Source organism: Oncorhynchus keta, chromosome 14 (genome assembly GCF_023373465.1).
Source record: "Oncorhynchus keta strain PuntledgeMale-10-30-2019 chromosome 14, Oket_V2, whole genome shotgun sequence".
In the NCBI taxonomy this organism is placed as follows: domain Eukaryota; kingdom Metazoa; phylum Chordata; class Actinopteri; order Salmoniformes; family Salmonidae; genus Oncorhynchus; species Oncorhynchus keta.
In genome coordinates, this window is record NC_068434.1 from 14,481,818 (window position 1) to 14,504,599 (window position 22,782).

Here is a 22,782-nt window from a genome sequence, read left to right on the forward strand (position 1 = left end):
AGCCTAACAAAGTTAGCTAGCTGACGTTAGCTAACAAAGTTTAACTTAGTTGTACAATGTTAACATTGTTGCTAACTTTATCTAGCCAGTTTATTGTATTTCTCTTAGTAATATATTGAGATATCACACACTATGAAAAAGGTTAACTTAGTTGCTTACCTTGGAGCAAACGTGTCCTTCATTAGCTATCTTGCTTGTTGTGTTCAACTGTGAATGAAGTCGTCCACAAATTTTTATCCACAAACTACACTTCTCTCTGTTAGATTTAGGTTTTGGAAAGGGTGTATCACATATAGATATCGCATAAAGCATACTTGATATATATATATATACACAGAGGCAACTTTGCCTGTTTTGCATGTTATTTTGGCATTAATATGTGTCACATATCAGTTTGCTGTCACGACTTCTACCGAAGGTAACTCCTCTCCCTGTCTGGGCAGCGCTCGGTGTCGCCGGTCTACTAGCCACCACCGATCCTTTTTTCCCTTTCTGTTTGTTTTGTCTTTGGTTCTTTTTTCACACCTGGTTTCATTTGCGTTAATGTCTGTGTGAATAAGGGTAACCAGTTGCCTGCCTAAGTTTGTGCGGGATTAGTCTTTTTATGTGATGTGCTCGGTTGTATTTACCTTTATTTGTTTTCACGGTTACGTAAGTGTATATAGTGTCGGAACTGTGTTTGTTCCTCCGTGCGTTTGCATGGGTTCTCTGTTACGAGTGCGTAGTCCTTTTCGACTGTGCCATTCCTGTGTTGGTGGACTGTCTTAATAAAACACGCTTCTCAGACATCCCTGCTCTCCTGCGCCTGACTCCTACACCTATCACCTAGACGCACCTTATCACATTTGCAAACAATGTCAAAATATATATATCATAGAGTTAATAAACCCGCATACAAACATGGTCTCTTTTATTTTCTTGAGTAAGGCAGTTCCAAAATGCAGGTGTTTCAGCCTAGCTCAGTGCTTTCTGTGGTAGTGGGGCAAGCCAGCAGAATAAACGAAGCGCTGTGGTTGGCCCCATGTTCTGTCACTCATGGGGACACTAGGTCACCACCAAGTCTAAGGGTAGTGCTAGAAAATTCTAGCCCCTTGTGTGCTGCCATAGAGTTACATTAGAAGTGCCCATCCAAGAAGGCTCAAGGTCATTGACCACAGATAAAACCACGTCAAACCACGTTATATGTAGAGTAGCTTTGATTGGACTGATCATGTCAACATCATATTTTCAAAATCTTAGCTGGAAAATCCATTTGAATCCTTGTCATATGAAGAGAAATAATAGATAAAACGTATGGGTGCTCTTTGGCCATTGGACATAAACATTACACAACAAGTTGGAAATTGCAAATTCAACAATGAGTGGTTTGGAAGGAAACAGTGACAGTGGCTAACTGCAAGCATTGCAAAGCAATCACTAGCCTACTATTCAGTGGAGTTACTGTGTGGTGCCAAATCTGGAATTAAGGGGATCTTTTCCAAATTTAAAATGATAAACTTTCAACATTGGCCATGCTGTCAATGAAGCATGATTTGTGCCGCACTCAAAACAACTGTTAACTGCAAAAACTTGACTTAAGTGAGTTCAACAACACTGGGAAGTCGGGAATAAAGGAGCTCCGACTGGGAAAATACGTTTTGAGCGGTCATCTAACTCGGAATTGTAAATCCAGCCTCTTTCTAGAGCTGCGACCTGAAGATCAATGACGTCATCATGATTCAACCTTGTTTTTTTAGAAGTTCCCAGTTGTCTTGAAAGCACCATAAATCCAGAGAATGCCAGACTTTGATGACAAAATTTTCCCACAAAGGTCCGCCGCTCCACCTTCCTGTTCAAGTGAGCACAGCACAACAAGGTGAGTCCAAAAATGTATTGTATACTGCTGCATAAATGATATAATATGCCAGGGATATATGTATACTATAGCTAAGAAAGTAATACTAAGTGTATGTTGTGTCGTAAAATGTTAGTAGTCCAAGTGCCTCACCCTAATAATTTGGTCTATTTACCCCTCTTAATTTTGCCTACTGTTCTGACTTGGTGGTGCACATGTAGCCTATAACCCTCACTAACTTGTATAGCTGTATCACCGCCTGGCACAGCAACTGCACCGCCCGCAACCGCAAGGCTCTCCAGAGGGTGGTGCGGTCTGCCCAACGCATTAACGGGGGCAAACTACCCGCCCTCAAGGACACCTACAGCACCCGATGTCACTGCCTGTTCACCTAGCTATCATCCAGAAGGTGAGGTCAGTACAGGTGCATCAAAGCTGGAACTAAGAGAAAAACAGCTTCTATCTCAAGGCCAGCTTCTATTCTAAACAGCCATCACTAGCACATTAGAGGCTGCTGCCTATAAGCATAGACTAGAAATCACTGGCCACTTTAATAATGTTTACATATCTGGCATCTCATATGTATATACTGTATTCTATACTATTCTACGGTATCTTAGTCACTAAATGTTTACATATCTGGCATTACTCATCTCATTTGTACAGTGGGGAGAACAAGTATTTGATACACTGCCGATTTTGCAGGTTTTCCTACTTACAAAGCATGTAGACGTCTGTAATTTTTATCATGGGTACACTTCAACTGTGAGAGACAAAAATCCATAAAATCACATTGTATGATTTTTAAGTAATTAATTTGCATTTTATTGCATGACATAAGTATTTGATCACCTACCAACCAGTAAGAATTCCGTCTCTCACAGACCTGTTAGTTTTTCTTTAAGAAGCCCTCCTGTTCTCCACTCATTACCTGTATTAACTGCACCTGTTTGAACTATAAAAGACACCTGTCCACACACTCAATCAGACTCCAACCTCTCCACAATGGCCAAGACCAGGGAGCTGTCTAAGGACATCAGGGATAAAATTGTAGACCTGCACAAGGCTGGGATGGGCTACAGGACAATAGGCAAGCAGCTTGGTGAGAAAGCAACAACTGTTGGTACAATTATTAGAAAATGGAAGAAGTTCAAGATGGCGGTCAATCACCCTCGGTCTGGGGCTCCATGAAAGATTTCACCTCGTGGGGCATCAATGATCATGAGGAAGGTGAGGGATCAGCCCAGAACTACACGGCAGGACCTGGTCAATGACTTGAAGAGAGCTGGGACCACAGTCTCAAAGAAAACCATTGGTAACACACTACGCAGTCATGGATTAAAATCCTGCAGCATACGCAAGGTCCCCCTGCTCAAGCCAGCGCATGTCCAGGCCCATCTGAAGTTTGTCAATGACCATCTGGATGATCCAGAGGAGGAATGGGAGAAGGTCGTGTGGTCTGATGAGACAAAAATAGAGCTTTTTGGTCTAAACACTCGCCGTGTTTGGAGGAAGAAGAAGCATGAGTACAACCCCAAGAACACTATCCCAACCGTGAAGCATGGAGGTGGAAACATCATTCTTTGGGGATGCTTTTCTGCAAAGTGGACAGGACGACTGCACCGTATTGAGGGGAGGATGGATGGGGCCATGTATCGTGAGATCTTGGCCAACAACGTCCTTCACTCAGTAAGAGCATTGAAGATGGCTCGTGGCTGGGTCTTCCAGCATGACAACGACCCGAAACATACAGCCAGGGCAACTAAGGAGTGGCTCCGTAAGAAGCATCTCAAGGTCCTGGAGTGGCCTAGCCAGTCTCCATACCTGAACCCAATAGAAAATCTTTGGAGGGAGCTGAAAGTCTGTATTGCCCAGCGACAGCCCCGAAACCTGAAGGATCTGGAGGTCTGTATGGAGGTGTGGGCCAAAATCCCTGCTGCAGTGTGTGCAAACCTGGTCAAGAACTACAGGAAATGTATGGTCTCTGTAATTACAAACAAAGGTTTCTGTACCAAATATTAAGTTCTGCTTTTCTGATGTATCAAATACTTACGTCATGCAATAAAATGCAAATGAATTACTTAAAAATCATACAATGTGATTTTCTGGATTTTACAGACCTCTACATGCTTTGTAAGTAGGAAAACCTGCAAAATCGGCAGTGTATCAAATACTTGTTCTCCCCACTGTTTATACTGTTTTCTATACTATTCTACGGTATCTCATTCACTCAATAATGTTTACATATCTTGCATTACTCATCTCATATATATATACTGTATTCTATACTGTTCTATCCCAAGGAGGGCGGTCCAAATGATTAGCCTAGCAAGGGAAGTTTGCAACATAAGCCCCTCAAGCCCTCTTTTTTAGTCGGGTTTGCGAGTGTACAATTATGTTCACTCCGGGGCCTGAAACTCCCCATAATTACATTTGCGACGATTGTACATCCGCTAAGAAAAGTACATTAGGAAAACACGTATGAGTATGGTGGGCTGAAACTTCTGGACTTTACTACCTTAAATAATACTTTTAAGATCAATTGGATAAAACAATTCCTAAGAAGACCCACTTCTATGGGGAATGTTATTCCTCGTCGTGTCTTCTCTACTTTTGGTGGCCTTAACTTCATGTTGGTTTGCAATTATAATATTGACAAAGTTCCAGTGAAACTCTGCTTTTCATCGGCAGGATTACTTGTCATGGTCCTTAATTTATAAGCATAATTTTTCTCCACACAGATATTATTTGGGAATCATCTGTATAATCTATATTGTATAAAAATACTTTGTTTTTAGAATATTGGTTCTGAAATAATATCCTATTGGTGAGCCAACTTGTAAATGCAGAGGTGTTTTTTACTTGGTTATAAGGAATTCTTATCACTTTACAAGATCCCTGTAACACCTACAGATTGTACAATTGTTTTAGATGCCTTTATTCTTCAGGAACGTGTCAAGATCTGACCCTCAGAACCTACATTCCATTAACCCTGTTGACTCATCAGTAGGAAAGATGTTTCTATTGGTCCATTCAACAACAGAGCAATAGAACCTTGTTTCAACAGGATGTTGTAGCTCTATACCTTATGTCATGCCTTATTGGAACGGTTTTATTGATAATACCCATGTACTTTCTGTATTGATTTGTTGTTAATAAAAATAATACAAATTACAATAAAAAAGGGACTGTGTGGATAGTGTGTGTCTTTTAAGTGTTTGGACTTACATACCAGGGCTGGGGGGATTACGTTGCAAACTTCCCTTGCTTGGCTAATCATTTGGACTGCCCTCCAAGATGGCGACGAGGGTGAGTGTTTTAAGTGTTTGGACCGCAGTAGGCCAAAGGCGCAATGTAGATTCTTTGCTAAAAGTGTCCGAGGTCTGAGTGGCTGGTTACGGTAAACTCTGGTTGGTCAATAGCGGTTCGGGGGGGAGTTTAGAGCAGGTTCAATCGGATGGAAACCGTTCTCCTCCGCACACAACTGATGCTTTGTAGCGATGCATTCAAGGGCATGGTTTTCATGACGACATGGTGGGTGTGTTCTTAGCTGACCATTAGTGTTTGGTTTCACATTATATTCGTTCAGTCAACATGCGTTCCTCCCACAACTGTGTATCCGGAGACCACCATTCTTTTTTTTGCGTAAATAGAGTTGTATTATAGTACCAGTGTGCAGCAACAAAATTGACCGCATAACATATTTGATTATTACGCCAAGTGCATGAACTGGGATGTCTGCAACGGACTGGTACGCGCACAAATCCATCGGAGAAGGTCTGTACTGGATCCAGGAGAAGTTTTTTGATTCGTCAAACAGAGCAAATATTTGGCTCCTTAGAGGGTCTCATCAAGATGTAGTGATAGACACAGGCTTGGGGTTGAGGAGTTTACCAGATTACATTAACACCAAAGGTCTGCTTGGAGACGACCCGCAGCGAAAGAACCCCATTTTGGCGATCGCCACCCACGCCCACTTCGACCACTCAGGTGGTCTGCATCAGTTCGAACAGGTGGGAGTCCACAGTGCAGAGGTCGATGCACTGGCCAACGGAGACAACTTCGAGACCGTTACGTGGCTGTCTGACAGAGAGATAGTCCAGGCTCCCTGGCCAGGATGGAGGGCTAGAGGATACAGAGTCAAGGCTGTCCAACCAACACACATACTACAAGAAGGTAATAACCAAACCATACAATCTAGTGGTTATGGTACACCAATGTGGTGGCATGATTGTTACCAGTAATCTGAAAGATCATTTGCTGTGTTCAGTCTCTAATGCATGATATGGATTTGAGAGAAGGATATGGTCAATATGAATGTAATTACACAGTCCTTAAAGGATGTGGATTTGCCCCTTGTTACAGAAAATCAACATTGCATTGGAATACGCTTTCACATTAAGCTGCATCCCATAGGGAAATGTATACTGCAGAGTAGACTTGGCAGGGTACCAACACTGACCTCCCAACTCACGCACACACGCACGCACGCACGCACGCACACACACACACACACACACACACACACACACACACACACACACATAGGTGCGCATGCAAGGGCACACATGCACACACACACACACACACACACATGCACACACACACACACACACACACACACACACACACACACACACACACACACACACACACACACACACACACACACACACACACACACACACACACACACATGATCCACTATTTTATCTAACTGTATAATCAATCTCATCATACTCTCTCTCTCTCATCTGACTCTCTCTCTCCCCTAGGAGGGATTATTTAAAGTCAAATGGCACTTTGGTTGTTATTGAGTCACACACACACACACAGAGATGCTGTTTTCATACTCTCTCTCTCACTATCCTAACGTTGATGGATCCATATTCTTCATCATAGCAGGTGTTTTGTCCCTTCTTGTTTCATTTTCACTCATTGCTGCTCACTTGACAAACTTGGAGCAAACTCTCCCCACCTAGCGTCCTATCCCTGTGTCATTTTTACACCAGTCAATACACTTCTGCTGTGTCAGTGCTGCAATGCAGTTGGAATATCTTATTGCTCAATGAGTCCATTTTCCACGTCTCTCTCCTTGCTCTCCCTCAGGTGATGTCATCAACCTGGGCGACAGGCAGCTGAAGGTGCTGCACATGCCCGGCCACTCCCGGGGCAGCATCTGCCTGCACGACGGGGACAACAAGATGCTGTTCAGTGGGGACGTGGTCTATGACGGAGCCATGATCGACTGGCTGCCCACCAGCCGTGTCAGCGACTACGTCAGTAGCTGTGAGCGTCTGGTGGGGCTGGTGGATAGTGAGCAGGTGGACCAGGTAATGCCTGGACACTATCACACGTTTGGTGCGAAACGGCTCCACCACATCGCCTCGGGGTACATCGACAGAGCCGGAACCTGCCCAGCACGCTTCTCCACGTTTGCCTGGAGGACCTTGGCCGGATTGGCGCTACGGGCGTCCAACACACATGGCATCTGCTAGCCACATGGCACCCCCAGTTTGAATCTTTTGCAGAGATAGGTTGGGGGATGTGAGGAATATAATTCAACCCCTCAATTAACAGGATTTCCTTGTACTGTCTATTATAAACTGATGTGATCCAAAGTATGTTATTTTATATGATTCATCAAAATGCCCCCATTGAATTACATCAGGCAATGAATGACAGAATATTGAGATTCCCATTATTACAGGATTCATTAAAGACTGGAAAATAAACCTTGTTTATTATGTCATATTTAGATAAATATTAAGTTGTGTGATCGTTGGAATGCTCTTTCCCATGAGGCAGCCTCTCATATGACAGTGTTTCTTAACCCCAGTACCTCGGGAGTCCCCACAACTACTCAAGCTCTTGATCATTAGTTGGGTAGCTGAATCAGGTGTGCTGTCGCTGGGCTAAAACATATTTAAGAAACCTTAGGGAGGCCTGCTTGGACTGGAGATGAATAACATAGTTCCCTTAGGGGATACAATGTGACAGCACAACACCTACACAGAGACAGACAGGCAGACCGACAGAGGGCATGACTCATCAGTATCTTTTATAACATTGTCCCCAGGCTAAGAGAGAGGGAGACAGCCAGCTGGTGGAGGAGACCTATATATTTTGTAACACTAGTCTCGGGCGGGCCAAGTTTTTTTTCGGGCCGCCTATGAATAAAATAAAAATATTTTTTTTGTCAGTGTTATCTAATATTTATTAATTCCATTATTTTATTTCTCGATGTGTGTATTTTTGTGAATTGTTTTTAGATACAACTGCACTGTTCGAGCTAGGAACACAAGCATTGTCTCTACACCCGCAATAACATCTGCTAAATATGTGTATGTGACCAATACAACTTCTTTTAATTTAATTGACTTAAACCAGATATAAAGTATGTAGAAAAGATAATGGGCCTATATATTTATGAACAGGATTATATTTGAGAACTAACAATCACTGAAATAAAAGCTAGACAGTCAGGGAGAATAAAAAAATAAATTAATGGATTTTGTTTGAGTCACTCAGATAGCATAAACATGGCAAAATGTGTAGAATTGTAGGACCATTTTCTTAGAAAAAAAAGTCAGCCTCATTGCAAAATGTGTAGAATTGCAGCAACTTTTCTTTAGAACAGCTACATTTAGTCACTGGAGCCAACAGGAAGGCCTCTAAGTATTTGTTAGTTCTCAAAGATTATAAAGTTCCTGTAATTCTATACATTTTGCAATGAGGCTGACTTTTTTTTCTAAGAAAATGTCCTACAATTCTACATGGTTTGCCATGGTTTGTACCATCTGAGTGACTCAAACAACAAAATTCATTTAAAAAAAAAAGCTTCTCCCTGACTGTCTAGCTTTTATTTCAGTGATTAAGTCAACAGCTGCACCATTGACCCTTCACCTAAACCACATTTGAATCCAGAAAAAGCCCGCTCTGTATAATCCATCACACTCGCAATAAAATAAAAGTGTTAGCACATTCTTGAAATGAGACAAACCAGTTACTGTGTGGTTTTCCTTTTACTTTCAACACTGTGAAAATGGCATTTTCAACAAGCACAAATTCCTATTGAAAGATTCATGTGACAGTTTGGCTGCTTCCCAATTCTTTACCCTTTTCCCAAAGTGTGCACTTTTACACTACACATCATAGATTTAACAATGGTGGAAAGTCTGTCTAGCAAAGGATTTTACCAATCCACAATTCTTTTAAATCCATGACTGTTCATGTGTGGAAGTGCACACTGGGAGACGGGTGGAGAATCGCGACTCAGCCTTGGATTCCGTGTGCAGAGAATGATCGTGATATCTAGGTCAATGGCTCTTGGAGCACATTCAGACTTCAACTCTAAATGGGTGAAATATTAATTCAGTCTCTAAACTATATAAAAACAAAATAATTTGGCATGCACTCGTTTTATTATTTATTTTGAATAAAGTGTGGGGGCATGTTCTGTAAATAGAATGGGTCTATGTTGACATAGGTTTTTGGTCAACTGACACAGAGTTAGTCAACATTGACAAAAAGCACATGATGTTTGATCGAGAGGGATGTTTGATCTAGAGTTAGTGGATGGCTTTAATCCTCATGTCATACTGACGTGACATTTCTACTGGGATTATACGATGTATATAATTTCCACTAAAAAGGAGAGATATGACAGAATAAATAATCCAAGGCTGTTTCTGAATGGATACATCATTTATTATTGTTATGTTAATACAGTATTTAAAACATGACTGACAGTTCTTATTCCTTTCTCCCCTAGGATGACGTGCATGCAGACAGTCTGCTAACACAAGACACTCTTGCAAGGTTAACATTCAATGTGATCTATTAGACACAGTTATAGATATGCAATCTGTTAAAAATAAATCAATATAGCTGTATTTATAACAAAATCAATCATGTATAATGTATAAGAAAAAGAGTTTTGTTAACTTATTACAAAAAAACTTTACAGTAACAAATGCCACTTTGAAGCATGTACAGTTGTTTTGCTCTGAGTAAAAAGGAGTGAGCCAGCTGCGAGCCCTTGTGACACAGTAGCATGTTAGAAAGTCCATTAGAACACAGGGATTGTTAGGCTTTACTGCACAGACCAGAGACACACCTACCCCTGCCCACCTCATCACTTAACCGATACAATCAGCTGCTTGGCATTAGGTGAAAGACTACACTATTTCAAGACAAAAAAAACACAACACAATATTTTCTAGAGATCAATATGTCCTGCATTGCATACTTGATCGATTACAATGTTTCATATGGTATTGCAGCAGAATTTTGAGACCGGTTTGCCGGGCATAACATTATGACTGTAGTACCACAAACTAAGAGGTCAGAGTTGTGGGATTCCAAAATTCTTCACCCATGTATGCACATTCCCAGGTTCTACGCTCTTCAAGGTCAGTACATTTGCACACAGTACTTGAATGAGGCAGTGTAACACAGGAGTTAATATGGCTTCTCGTGATTATGTAGTACATTACCTTTGGCTTCCTTCAATTCATTATAATTACTCCATACATCGGTACAAATAATTGCAGTCAGGTTTCTTAACGGAATGTCCTGGTGAACTCAAATATTGGTTGATGTGTATTAGGCCTACAATGTGTTCATGAATGTAGGGGAAGTTCTGGAAACCCAGCAGAGGAAGTGACCCGGATGTTATCACAGTAGTAGTAGTAGTAACAAGCAGCACAGTAAATTAATGGGAGCACAGTTGCATTAAGTTGAGTTTTCAAAATTCATTCACTTTCTGAGCAGTTTAAAGATCTGAAACAACACATTCCTTGACTTCGAGCACAATCATGCAATAAGCAAATCAGTGTATTAGTAGTTTCAGAGGACTTTTTCTGGCAGGATTTAATTGCCATTACCGACGACAGTGGGTCTAGCCATTTGAATAGATCACAAGTTACACCAACAACCCTATGACCACACTCAGATACTAAACATTCCCATACACTGACAATTCTCCTGTCATTAGATTGAAGTCATTCCAGTTAACACCAATGCCCTTTCATCATCGAGGAAGTGGGGGCTTCCTTCCTGTCAGTTCTTACCAGGGCCTTGGGTGATTTGGGGGTCTGAGCTTGGTTATACCTGGCTCTGGAGCCAATTCCGGGGGTCCAGTTTAGCCCTCAAGTTCCTGAGGCTCTGACGGGCCGAAGAGGGGTGTGAGAAAGGGGTGCCGTCTGACAACTCAGGGCTGTGGCTGCCCTCGCTGGAGCTGTTACTGGAGGTAGAGTTGGAGCAGGACAGGGTGGCCTGGGGGACGCGTTGGGCTGGGATGGGGGCAAGGGAGGAGGAGGGGGGCTGACAGGAGCACTGTAACACCCCTCCACACCCCCTGCCCCGGAGGGTGCTGAGCTTGGCGTCCAGGGATAGGGTGCGGGGGCGGAAGTGTGAGGAGGGGGAGGAGAGGGAGAGGGGCTCTGCCCAGCCACTGTGGCGGGAGCAAGGGCTGGTGCTGCAGGGGCTGTCGCTGTCCGAGGTCAGGCTGGCTTCTGAGGAGAGCAGGCCGGGCCGGGGGCAGCGCAGGGGGCTGTGGGGGAGGCGGTTGTGGGTGCGGGGGCAACCAGGAGAGTCCTCGAACAGGGACATCCAGGGAGGAGAGGTCCCCAGCTGGCTCCTCAGCTCCAGCTCCTGCATCCGCCGCGCCAGGATGTCCGTCACCGTGCTGATGTCATCAGAGGTGTCAATAACTAGGAGGAACAGAGGAAAGTCATTACTGTGGCCGGACAGACCGTCCTAATGACGTTGAGACAGTCGAATACAGTTCAGAGAGGGTAGACCTAGACTTGGTGATGCTAGTTGAAGGGGGGGTGGGGTCAGGTTCAATACTGCAGTGTGTGAGTGGACCCCACTGCTACTTCACCTGTCGTTGTAATAGGAGGAGAGCAGAGCACGAATCTCAGCAGACACAGCATTATCCTGCAGCAAGATACCCTCACAGGACGGGATGGTGAGGGGGGCTAGGGTCCGGTGGGGGGCAGGTTTTATGTGCATTGATGGGCAGGGTGAAATAAAGTTGTGATACATGATTTGGGGAATAAATTGATGTGCATAACACGGTAAAATGAGTTAATTTAGAATGTATGAATATTAGAATTCCATTGGAGTGTAAAATTAACAATGATGGGAATAGAATGATAATGGTGGAAAAAAAGGGGGGTGTAATTTGAGGACAGGAACAAAGGAGAGTGGCAGGGAAGGTGATAGCCAAAAAGGAAGGATTGAGAGACACACAATGAGAGAGAGAGAGAGATAAAGGAAGAGGGAGAGAGAGTCAGCACGTCAGAGAAAAGAACACTTCCATCCATTATGCATAGAGGTTGGTGTGCTAGTGCGGTAATAGGCAGCTCAGAGTAGAGTCCAATGGAGAGCTCATGCATAAGTACCACCACTGTTAGAACAGTCAGAAACACGCATGCGGTTAAGGGGACTATCATCCTCTGGAAATATACTGAACAAAATTTAAAGTGTTGGTCCCATGTTTCATGAGCTGAAATAAAAATCCCAGAAATGTTCCACACGCACAAAAAGCGTATTTCTCTAAGATTTTACCCACACATTTGTTTACATCCCTGGTAGTGAGCATTTCTCTTCTGCCAAGATAATCCATCCACCTGACAGGTGTGGCATATCAAGAAGCTGATTAAACAGCATGATCATTACACAGATGCACCTGGTGCTGAGGACGAAAGGCCACTATAAAATGTGCAGTTTTGTCACACAACACAATGACACAGATGTCTCAAGTTTTGATGGAGTGTGCAATTGGCATGCTGACTGCAGGAACGTCCACCAGAGCTGTTGACAGAGAATTTAATGTTCATTTCTCTACCATAAGCCGCCTCCAACATCTTTTTAGAGAATTTGGCAATACGTCCAACTGGTCTCACAACCGCAGACCACGTGTAACCAGCCCAGGACCTCCACATCCTGCTTCTTCACCTGCGGGATCGTCTGACACCAGCCACCCCGACAGCTGATGAAATTGAGGAGTATTTCTGTCTGTAATAAAGCCATTCTTTTTGGGATTTTTTATTTATTGGCTCCACAAGTGGCTGCGCCCTGCCCAGTCATGTGAAATCTATAGATTAGTGCCTCATTTCTTTATTTATATTGACTGATGTCCTTATATAAACTGTAACTGAGTAAAATCATTGAAATTGTTGCAATTTGCATTTATAATATTTTTGTTCAGTATATATTTAATTTATTTGTTTTTGTAAACCTATTAACCTATTATTAAGCTATAATTTTTGTAACCCTAAACGTATAACTAACAAATATGTTCTAGATTTATTACAAATAAATAAAAGCAGAAAGAAACTCAAGTCTAAGTATCGACAACATATTACTGGATCATATAAAAAGTATTTTGGACAATTTGGGTCGTTGTCTTACCCATTTCATGGTAAAGAGAACCCTGTTTCGATGTGACCAGGGTTGGTTTCCGGGGCGATGGCAGCTCAATCTTCATTAGGTCGTCACAGCACTGCTTCCATTGGCCTGCATGGAAGAAGGAAACTGTCAGTCATCTTCCAACATCCAATCAACCTGAGAAAACCACTAACGACACATCAGGACTCAATGAGCACATGAACCAGAGCATATCAGGACCTATAGTGTAGGGTGTGTATGTCTACTCTAGGGCCAGGAGTTTTTCCCTGAGCTCACCAATGAAGAACTCAGGCCCCTAATCATGTGATCCGCCTACTTACTCATGTCATAGAACTGTTGCCAGAAGGCCTCCATCCAGCGGTGTGTGTCTTCACGACTGTCTGCTGAGAGTGTGTGTGTCACCTCCTCTCCTCCATAATGGTTACTGATACAGATGCTCTGGGCCTTATTGTGGAGGTCCTTCTCCGACGCCCGTATTCTCGTCTTCTAACACACCGGATACACACACACAATCAGCTAATAATGTTGCATTTGACCAAATGATTCAATAACCTCCCCAAAAAGATGAATTTAAGCATCAAAGCATTGATTTTCTCGTCAACTCACAGTGCGTGAATGCACTTACTGACACGCAGAGCGGTGAGTGACATATGCGCCAAGTCCACTCAAGTAACCTCAAGCATGAATCTGTGCCCAGTTATCAGCTATCCAGGCGTGATTGGGAGTCCCGTAGGGCGGTGCACAATTGGCCCAGCGTGGTCCAGGTTTGGCCTAGGTAGGCCGTCATTGTAAATAAGAATTTGTTCTTAACTGACTTGCCTAGTTAAATATAAGTTAAATACGTCACAGTTGTCTCTCATTCCTCCCAACGTGTGCACATGTTCACTTCCCTTCACTAGTTTGAAAGGAAAGGACAGGTATAATGGGTGGAAACTTCCTGTAGCCCATGCCCCCACCAATCCAATGCTTTGGGAAGTAGTAAATGAGTGTACATTTCAGGAGAAAGGAGATATTATTGTGACGCCCTAAAGACAGTACTCCATATGTATTTCCCCATCCCCACCAGTAGGTGGAAGCAGTGCCCTGTTCCGCCTCACTGGGTTCAGCTTAATAATAATAATAATAATAATAAGCTTGATCCTCCTGAGAGCAGAGCAGTCAGAGCTGTTGATTGATGCATGATTCTACAAAACTGTCTCTGTCTGAAGCTGAATGAGGACTTTTTGCTGTGGGTCAGGGGCCACCAGCTAGCATGCTTTATTGTTTCATCCACTGACCTTATTGATGGAAATGGTAAAAGCTGGCTCTATGTTAGCCTCTACATCCTCTTGCCGGTGATAACAGAAAAGGTTTGTCCCTTTAAGGACGCCGTAGACGTTTGTCCAACTCTGAGGGTCACCTCCAAACTGCTGTGAGAGACAGAGGCGCTAATTAGAGAGAGAGAGACATGCCTTGCTATCCTCCCAAACACACACAGACACCCTCACCTTGACCTTCAAGCAGCCGCTCATCATCTGTTGGGTCATACAGTGAGGCTGGGCAGCCAGGCGACAACACACATTGCCGTAGAGAGGCACCCAGTGTGAACACTCCTCTAGAGGGAAAGACAGAGAGGGGGATAGAGAGAGCAAGGAATGAAACAAAACATGCGCGCACACACACACACACACACACACACACACACACACACACACACACACACACACACACAATAGCAGGGAATAAAAGTCTCACAGCTGCAAGGTGAGCCCCTTAACAACATGAAACTATATTACAGCTCTAATAATGAATTAAGCTGCTGCACATGTCAGGGTGTCTACTCCCCTGTACACCTCATCATTGGAGTTTTACACAGCACTCCAATTTATTACTATGACCTTGACAATGACTGTCAGTCAGCTAACATCGTGGCTGGAAGAGGGAGGGGGACTGGGATAAAATGGAGAGAGAAAGAGATGATATCTAGTCGGTTGCACAACAATGCATTCAACCAAAATGTTGTCTTCCGCATTTAACCCAATCCCTCTGAATCAGAGAGGTGTGGGGAGCTGAGAGAGCGAGAGGTACTGAAACAGAGGGAGGGAAAGAGAAGTCTGACCCATATTTACTGTACATGGGATAAACCACATCCCTTCTGTGACCTACCGTTGCCCGAGATGCTGAGGTCATGTGTGCGGAAGCTGTCCTGGACGTGTGACAGTGACAGGGTGGTGTGGGCCAGGAGATGGTACTTCGGTCCCCTGTGAACAGAACACATGACAGAGGCACTGGTAAGCTGTGTGACTGTGGTACTAAATACACACGTCGGTGTCCACGTCAGTGACTTTGTGTGGGTGTTTCGCTGCAGGACTGCATACGTGCGTCTGTATGAATGACTAGAAATACGTCTCAGGATGTGTGAATATCACTACAGAAGTAGCGTGTGTACAGGACATAAACACTCACACCACTGTGGGCAGAGGCAGCAGCAGTGTGGCTCCTCCTCCGTTGCTGATGGGGCTGCAGGCTCCAGGGTCCATGGCGACGCGGAGCTTCTTCCCTGCCGAACGGCCCAGAGAGCTGCTCAGTTTGCTGGCTAGTTTCCGAGGCGTGCTCCCTGTGGAGTAGTCCTCCTCTGAACAGCAGCTGTACAGCTCCACGCGCAGTTCAAATCCCGGGCTGGCCTCGCTGCTTGACAAGGCAAACACATATGGAGAGATACACAGTTATACGTGCATAGAAATGCATGCACACCCAGTTATACGTGCATAGAAATGCATGCACACACAGTTATACGTGCATAGAAATGCATGCACACACATGCACACACATGCACACAGCAAAAACAAATATATGCAAACACACAGTCACACACCGAAAACACATACTTATACATACACAGAATGTACACTGAGTGTACAAACATTAAGAACACCTTCCTAATATTCAGTCGCAGACACCTTTACCCTCAGAACAGACTCAATTTGTCAGGTCATGGACTCCACAAGCTGTCGAAAGCGTTCCACAGGGATGCTGGCGCATGTTGACTCCAATGCTTCCGAAAGTTGTGTCAAGTTGGCTGGATGTCCTTTGGGTGGTGGACCATTCTTGATACACACGGGAAACTGTTGAGCGTGAAAACCCTAGCGACATTGCAGTTCATAACAAACCAATGCGCCTGGCACCTACTACCATACTCAAATATTTTGTCTTGCCCATTCACCCTCAATTGGTGAATGACACATATACACAATCCATGTCTCAATTGTCTCAAGGCTAAAAAATCCTCCTTTAACCTGTCTCCTCCCCTTCATCTACACTGATTGAAGTAGATTTAACAAGGGACATCAATAAAGGATCACAGCTTTCACCTGGATTCACCTGTACAGTCTATGTCATGGAAAGAGCAGGTGTTCGTAATGGTTTGTACAGTCAGTGTACAGTACCAGTCAAAAGTTTGGACACTTACTCATTCAAGGGTTTTTCTTTATTTTTACTATTTCCAAAATGGTAGGATAATAGTGATGACACCAAAATGATGAAATAACACATACAGAATCATTTAGTAATCATCAAAGTGTTAAATCAAAATACATTTTATATTTGAGATTCTTCAAAGTAACCACCCTTTGCCTTGATGACAGCTTTGCACACTCTTGGCATTCTCTCAACCAGCTTCATGAGGTTGTCACCTGGAATGCATTTCAATTAACAGGTGTTCCTTGTTAAAAGTTAATTTGTGGAATGTCTTTCCTTCTTAATGTGTTTGAGCCAATCAGTTGTGTTGTGACAAGGTAGGGGTATACAGAAGATAGCCCTATTTGGTAAAAGACCAATTCCATATTACGGCAAGAACAGATTAAATAAGCAAAGAGAAACGCGAGTCCATCATTACTTTAAGACATGACGTCAGTCAATGCTGAAAATGTCAAGAACTTTTAACGTTTCTTCAACTGGAAGTCGGAAAAAACCATCAAGCGCTATGATGAAACTGGCTCTCATGAGGACCGCCACAGGAAAGGAAGACCCAGAGTCACCTCTGCTTCAGAGGATACGTTCATAGAGTTACCAGCCCCAGAAATTGCAGCCCAAATAAATGCTTCACAAAGTTCAAGTAACAGACACATCTCAACATCAACTGTTCAGAGGAGACTGTGTGAATCAGGCCTTCATGGTCGAATTGCTGCAAAGAAACCACTACTAAAGGACACCAATAACAAGAAGAGACTTGCTTGGGCCAAGAAACACAAGCAATGGATATTAGACTGGTTGGATTCTGTCCTTTGGTCTGATGAGTCCAAATTTCAGATTTTTGGTTCCAACTGCCATGTCTTTGTGAGATGCAGAGTAGGTGAACGGATGATCTCCACATGTGTGGTTCCCACCGTGAAGCATGGAGGCGCAGGTGTGATGGTACATTGCTGGTGACACTGTCAGTGATTTGTTTAGAATTCAAGGCACACTTAACCAGCATGGCTACCACAGCCTTCTGCAGCGATATGCCATCCCATCTGGTTTGCGCTTAGTGGGACTATCATGTATTTTTCAACAGGACAATGACCCAACACACCTCCAGGCTGTGTAAGGGCTATTTGACCAAGAAGGAGAATGATTGGAGTGCTGCATCAGATGACCTGGCCTCCACAATCACCCAACAGAAACCCAATTGACATGGTTTTGGAAGATTTGGGCCGCAGAGTGAAAGAAAAGCAGTCAACAAGTGCTCAGCATATGTGGGAACTCCTTCAAGACGGTTGGAAAAGCATTCCAGGTGAAGCTGGTTGAGAGTGTGCAAAGCTGTCTTCAAGGAAAAGGGTGGCTACTTTGAAGAATCTCAAATATAAAATATATTTTGATTTGTTGAACACTTTTTTGGTTACTACATGATTCCATATGTGTAATTTCATAGTTTATGTCGTCACTATTATTCTACAATGTAGAAAACAGTAAAAATAAAGAAAAACCCTTGAATCAGTAGATGTGTCCAAACTTTTGACAATATATGTATCAGATACTGACACAGGATTTCAAAAATATATCCATTATCTTATCTATCTTTATCATACAATCATGACATTAAATAAACATGCCCTTATACAGACCAAACAACACTCTCTACATGAAAGATAAGACAGCAAGGCTGTGTTTACACAGGCAGACCAATTCTGATATACACTGCTCAAGAAAATAAAGGGAACACATAAACAACACAATGTAACTCCAAGTCAATCACACTTCTGTGAAATCAAACTGTCCACTTAGGAAGCAACACTGATTGACAATACATTTCACATGCTGTTGTGCAAATGGAATAGACAACAGGTGGAAATTATAGGCAATTAGCAAGACACCCCCAATAAAGGAGTGGTTCTGCAGGTGGGGACCACAGACGACTTCTCAGTTCCTATGCTTCCTGGCTGATGTTTTGGTCACTTTTGAAGGTTGGCGGTGCTTTCACTCTAGTGGTAGCATGAGACGGAGTCTACAACCCACACAAGTGGCTCAGGTAGTGCAGCTCATCCAGGATGGCACATCAATGCGAGCTGTGGCAAGAAGGTTTGCTGTGTCTGTCAGCGTAGTGTCCAGAGCATGGAGGCGCTACCAGGAGACAGGCCAGTACATCAGGAGATGTGGAGGAGGCCAACAACCCAGCAGCAGGACCGCTACCTCCGCCTTTGTGCAAGGAGGAGTACTGCCAGAGCCCTGCAGAATGACCTCCAGCAGGCCACAGATGTGCATGTGTCTGCTCAAATGGTTAGAAACAGACTCCATGAGGGTGGTATGAGGGCCCGACGTCCACAGGTGGGGGTTGTGCTTACAGCCCAACACCGTGCAGGATGTTTTTCATTTGCCAGAGAACACCAAGATTGGCAAATTCGGCACTGGCGCCCTGTGCTCTTCACAGATGAAAGCAGGTGCACACTGAGCACGTGACAGAGTCTGGAGACGCCGTGGAGAACGTTCTGCTGCCTGCAACATCCTCCAGCATGACCGGTTTGGCGGTGGGTCAGTCATGGTGTGGGGTGGCATTTCTTTGGGGGGCCGCACAGCCCTCCATGTGCTCGCCAGAGGTAGCCTGACTGCCATTAAGTACCGAGATGAGATCCTCAGACCCCTTGTGAGACCATGTGCTGGTGCGGTTGGCCCTGGGTTCCTCCTAATGCAAGACAATGCTAGACCTCATGTGGCTGGAGTGTGTCAGCAGTTCCTGCAAGAGGAAGGCATTGATGCTATGGACTGGCCCGCCCGTTCCCCAGACCTGAATCCAATTGAGCACATCTGGGACATCATGTCTCGCTCCATCCACCAATGCCACGTTGCACCACAGACTGTCCAGGAGTTGGCGGATGCTTTAGTCCAGGTCTGGGAGGAGATCCCTCAGGAGACCATCCGCCACCTCATCAGGAGCATGCCCAGGCGTTGTAGGGAGGTCATACAGGCACGTGGAGGCCACACACACTACTGAGCCTCATTTTGACTTGTTTTAAGGACATTACATCAAAGTTGGATCAGCCTGTAGTGAGGTTCTCTTTAATTTTGAGTGTGACTCCAAATCCAGTCCTCCATGAGTTGATAAATTTGATTTCCATTGATCATTCTTGTGTGATTTTGTTGTCAGCACATTCAAGTATGTAAAGAAAAAAGTATTTAATAACAATATTTCATTCATTCAGATCTAGGATGTGTTATTTCAGTGTTCCCTTTATTTTTTTAGCAGTGTATTTCCACTAATTGGTCTTTTGACCAATCAGATTAGGTATTTTGCCAATAATGGCGTAAACACAGCTTTAGATACAACATAACACAAATAGGACTTACAACACTATGGTGTTGTCAAAGCAGATGTCGGTGAGTGTCCGGTCCACTATCACCATGTCTGTGTCGTGGATCTCCGCCCCCACCTGGAGCAGACAGAACACTGCACACCGATGCAGCTCTGAGAGAGGTAAAGAGAGACAGACAGAGAGAGAGATAGAGAGAGATAAAGAGAGACAGACAGGGAGAGAGAGACAGACAGAGAGAGATAAAGAGAGACAGACAGGGAGAGAGAGACAGACAGAGAGAGAGAGAGGTAGAGAGACAGAGAGAGATAACGAGAGATAGAGAGATAAAGAGAGACAGACAGAGAGAGAGAGAGGTAGAGAGAGACAGACAGAGAGAGAGAGAGGTAGAGAGAGACAGAGAGAGATAACGAGAGAGAGACAGAGAGAGATAACGAGAGACAGAGAGAGATAACGAGAGACAGAGAGAGAGATAAAGAGAGAGACAGACAGAGAGAGAGAGGTAGAGAGAGACAGAGAGAGATAGAGAGAGACAGAGAGAGATAACGAGAGACAGAGAGAGATAACGAGAGACAGAGAGAGATAACGAGAGACAGAGAGAGATAAAGAGAGACAGAGAGAGATAAAGAGAGACAGAGAGAGATAAAGAGAGATAGAGAGATAAAGAGAGATAAAGAGAGAGAGAGAGATAAAGAGAGACAGAGAGAGATAAAGAGAGACAGAGAGATAGAGAGAGACAGAGAGAGACAGAGAGACAGACAGACAGACAGACAGACAGACAGAGAGACAGACAGACAGACAGACACAGAGAGATAAAGAGAGACAGACAGAGAGAGACAGAGAGAGATAAAGAGAGACAGAGAGAGATAAAGAGAGACAGAGACAGACAACAGACAGACAGAGAGACAAAGACAGACAGAGAGATAACGAGAGACAGAGAGAGATAAAGAGAGACAGAGAGAGATAAAGAGAGACAGAGAGAGATAAAGAGAGACAGAGAGAGATAAAGAGAGATAGAGAGATATAAAGAGAGACAGAGAGAGATAAAGAGAGACAGAGAGATAAAGAGAGAGACAGGGACAGACAGACAGACAGACAGACAGACAGACAGACAGACAGACAGACAGACAGACAGACAGACAGACAGACAGACAGACACAGAGACAGACACAGAGACAGACACAGAGAGAGAGAGAGAGAGAGGTAGAGAGAGAGAGGTAGAGAGAGAGAGAAAGAGGTAGAGAGAGAGAGGTAGAGAGAGAGAGGTAGAGAGAGAGAGAAAGAGGGAGAGAGAGAGAGGTAGAGAGAGGTGAGAAAAGCAGCATGTGGAAGACATTTGACTAGATTTCCCCACTTGAGAACTCCTCTGGCACTATCTGCACCCTCTGTGGATGTTTTAAACAGACGGAGGCTACACAGTAAATGTTTGGAGGATTGTGGGTTTGGCTGTCAAACTGGACAGACTGGGATGAACAACACCAACTCTAGCAGCTGTTGGACTTGGACAGCTGCACTGTGAGAGTCTGGCCTAAGTAGCTTTAAGAGTGTGCTTCACATGCAGCACGGTGTGTGAGTGTATCGTTTTACACTAAATGTATTTGGGAGTGTGAGTGTATCGTTTTACACTAAATGTATTTGGGTGTGTGAGTATATCGTTTTACACTAAATGTATTTGGGAGTGTGAGTGCGGGTGTGTGTGTGCATGCATCAAAAGCGTACACTCTATTAATGCCATCTTAGGCTTCCTTATCTTCCCACTGCACTTAAAAACCTGCACTAATTGCCTCATTATAGACATATTAGGTCATGCAGACCTCACCAAGGAGTCGGGTTTCAGACCTCACCAAGGAGTCGGGTTTCAGACCTCACCAAGGAGTCGGGTTTCAGACCTCACCAAGGAGTCGGGTTTCAGACCTCACCAAGGAGTCGGGTTTCAGACCTCACCAAGGAGTCGGGTTTCAGACCTCACCAAGGAGTCGGGTTTCAGACCTCACCAAGGAGTCGGGTTTCAGACCTCACCAAGGAGTCGGGTTTCAGCACCTTTTTTTTTTTTACCATAACGTTTTGACCTTAACACGTAGCAGTCAACATAAACCATAACACAGCGGTATCAAAAGAGCACCTAGAACTACAAATACCAGATCCTATGCAGATCCAGGCCTCTTTGCTGCAGTAGCACAGACAAAGACAACAGAACAGAAGAGGGCTGTCTGTGCAGCAGGTTTCTAAGCCAGAGGCCATCATACCCAATCACTTACTGTTGGAATGTTTGCTTGTCAGTGAGCTGCTGACTTTACAGAGGGAAAAATAGAAACGTACATACATTTCAATCGCCGTATAGAAGTTAAGATCTACAAGTCTTTTTAAAAGAGCATGAACTGTTATGCTCACATGTTCAGTGTTTCAGTTCTAATACATTAAGAGTTCTCTTTCTCAGGGCCCGTATCCACAAAGCGTCTCAGAGTAGGAGTGCTGATCTAGGATCCGATCTCCCACCTGTCCATGTAATGTTATTCATTATCATCTAAAAGATGAAACTGATTCTAAAATCAGCCCTCCTACTCTGGGAGGCTTTGTGGATACCACTTTACCCAAATTCTAATCACTCAGTTGACTCACATCTCTTCACACAAAATCAAAGCGATGGATAATAGCACATGAATCATTGATGAGTCTATTCACATCAGTTCTAGCACACTGACATGACTCATTGATGGGTCTATTCACATCAGTTCTAGCACACTGACATGAATCATTGATGGGTCT

The 22,782-nt window shown here is 44.0% G+C and overlaps 2 protein-coding genes across 13 annotated transcripts in view; one reads left to right on the forward strand and one right to left on the reverse strand.

The window, feature by feature from the left end:
* The first annotated feature begins 5,113 nt into the window (after positions 1 to 5,113).
* On the forward strand, positions 5,114 to 9,522 carry LOC118392880 (acyl-coenzyme A thioesterase MBLAC2-like). The gene is made up of 2 exons (XM_035784873.2): positions 5,114 to 6,010; positions 6,944 to 9,522. The coding sequence occupies exons 1-2, from the start codon at positions 5,569 to 5,571 to the stop codon at positions 7,330 to 7,332; spliced, it is 831 nt and encodes a 276-aa protein (XP_035640766.1). The 5' UTR covers positions 5,114 to 5,568; the 3' UTR covers positions 7,333 to 9,522.
* Positions 9,523 to 9,530: 8 nt separating this feature from the next.
* rtkna (rhotekin a) overlaps positions 9,531 to 22,782 on the reverse strand; it is a 112,441-nt gene continuing 99,189 nt past the window's right edge. For 5 of the 12 annotated variants that reach the window (XM_052461152.1, XM_052461159.1, XM_052461158.1 and 2 more), the window contains 8 exons: positions 20,054 to 20,171; positions 15,701 to 15,925; positions 15,401 to 15,495; positions 14,743 to 14,849; positions 14,533 to 14,664; positions 13,576 to 13,741; positions 13,259 to 13,363; positions 9,531 to 11,550 (listed from right to left, as the gene is read on the reverse strand). In XM_052461152.1, coding sequence (XP_052317112.1) covers positions 10,943 to 11,550; positions 13,259 to 13,363; positions 13,576 to 13,741; positions 14,533 to 14,664; positions 14,743 to 14,849; positions 15,401 to 15,495; positions 15,701 to 15,925; positions 20,054 to 20,171 — 1,556 coding nt within the window. In that variant the 3' untranslated portion in view covers positions 9,531 to 10,942. Of the gene's footprint in view, positions 11,551 to 11,719; positions 11,821 to 13,258; positions 13,364 to 13,575; positions 13,742 to 14,532; positions 14,665 to 14,742; positions 14,850 to 15,400; positions 15,496 to 15,700; positions 15,926 to 20,053; positions 20,172 to 22,782 lie in introns of those variants that run through there. The other 7 variants (XM_052461153.1, XM_052461160.1, XM_052461162.1 and 4 more) reach the window with 5 other exon arrangements.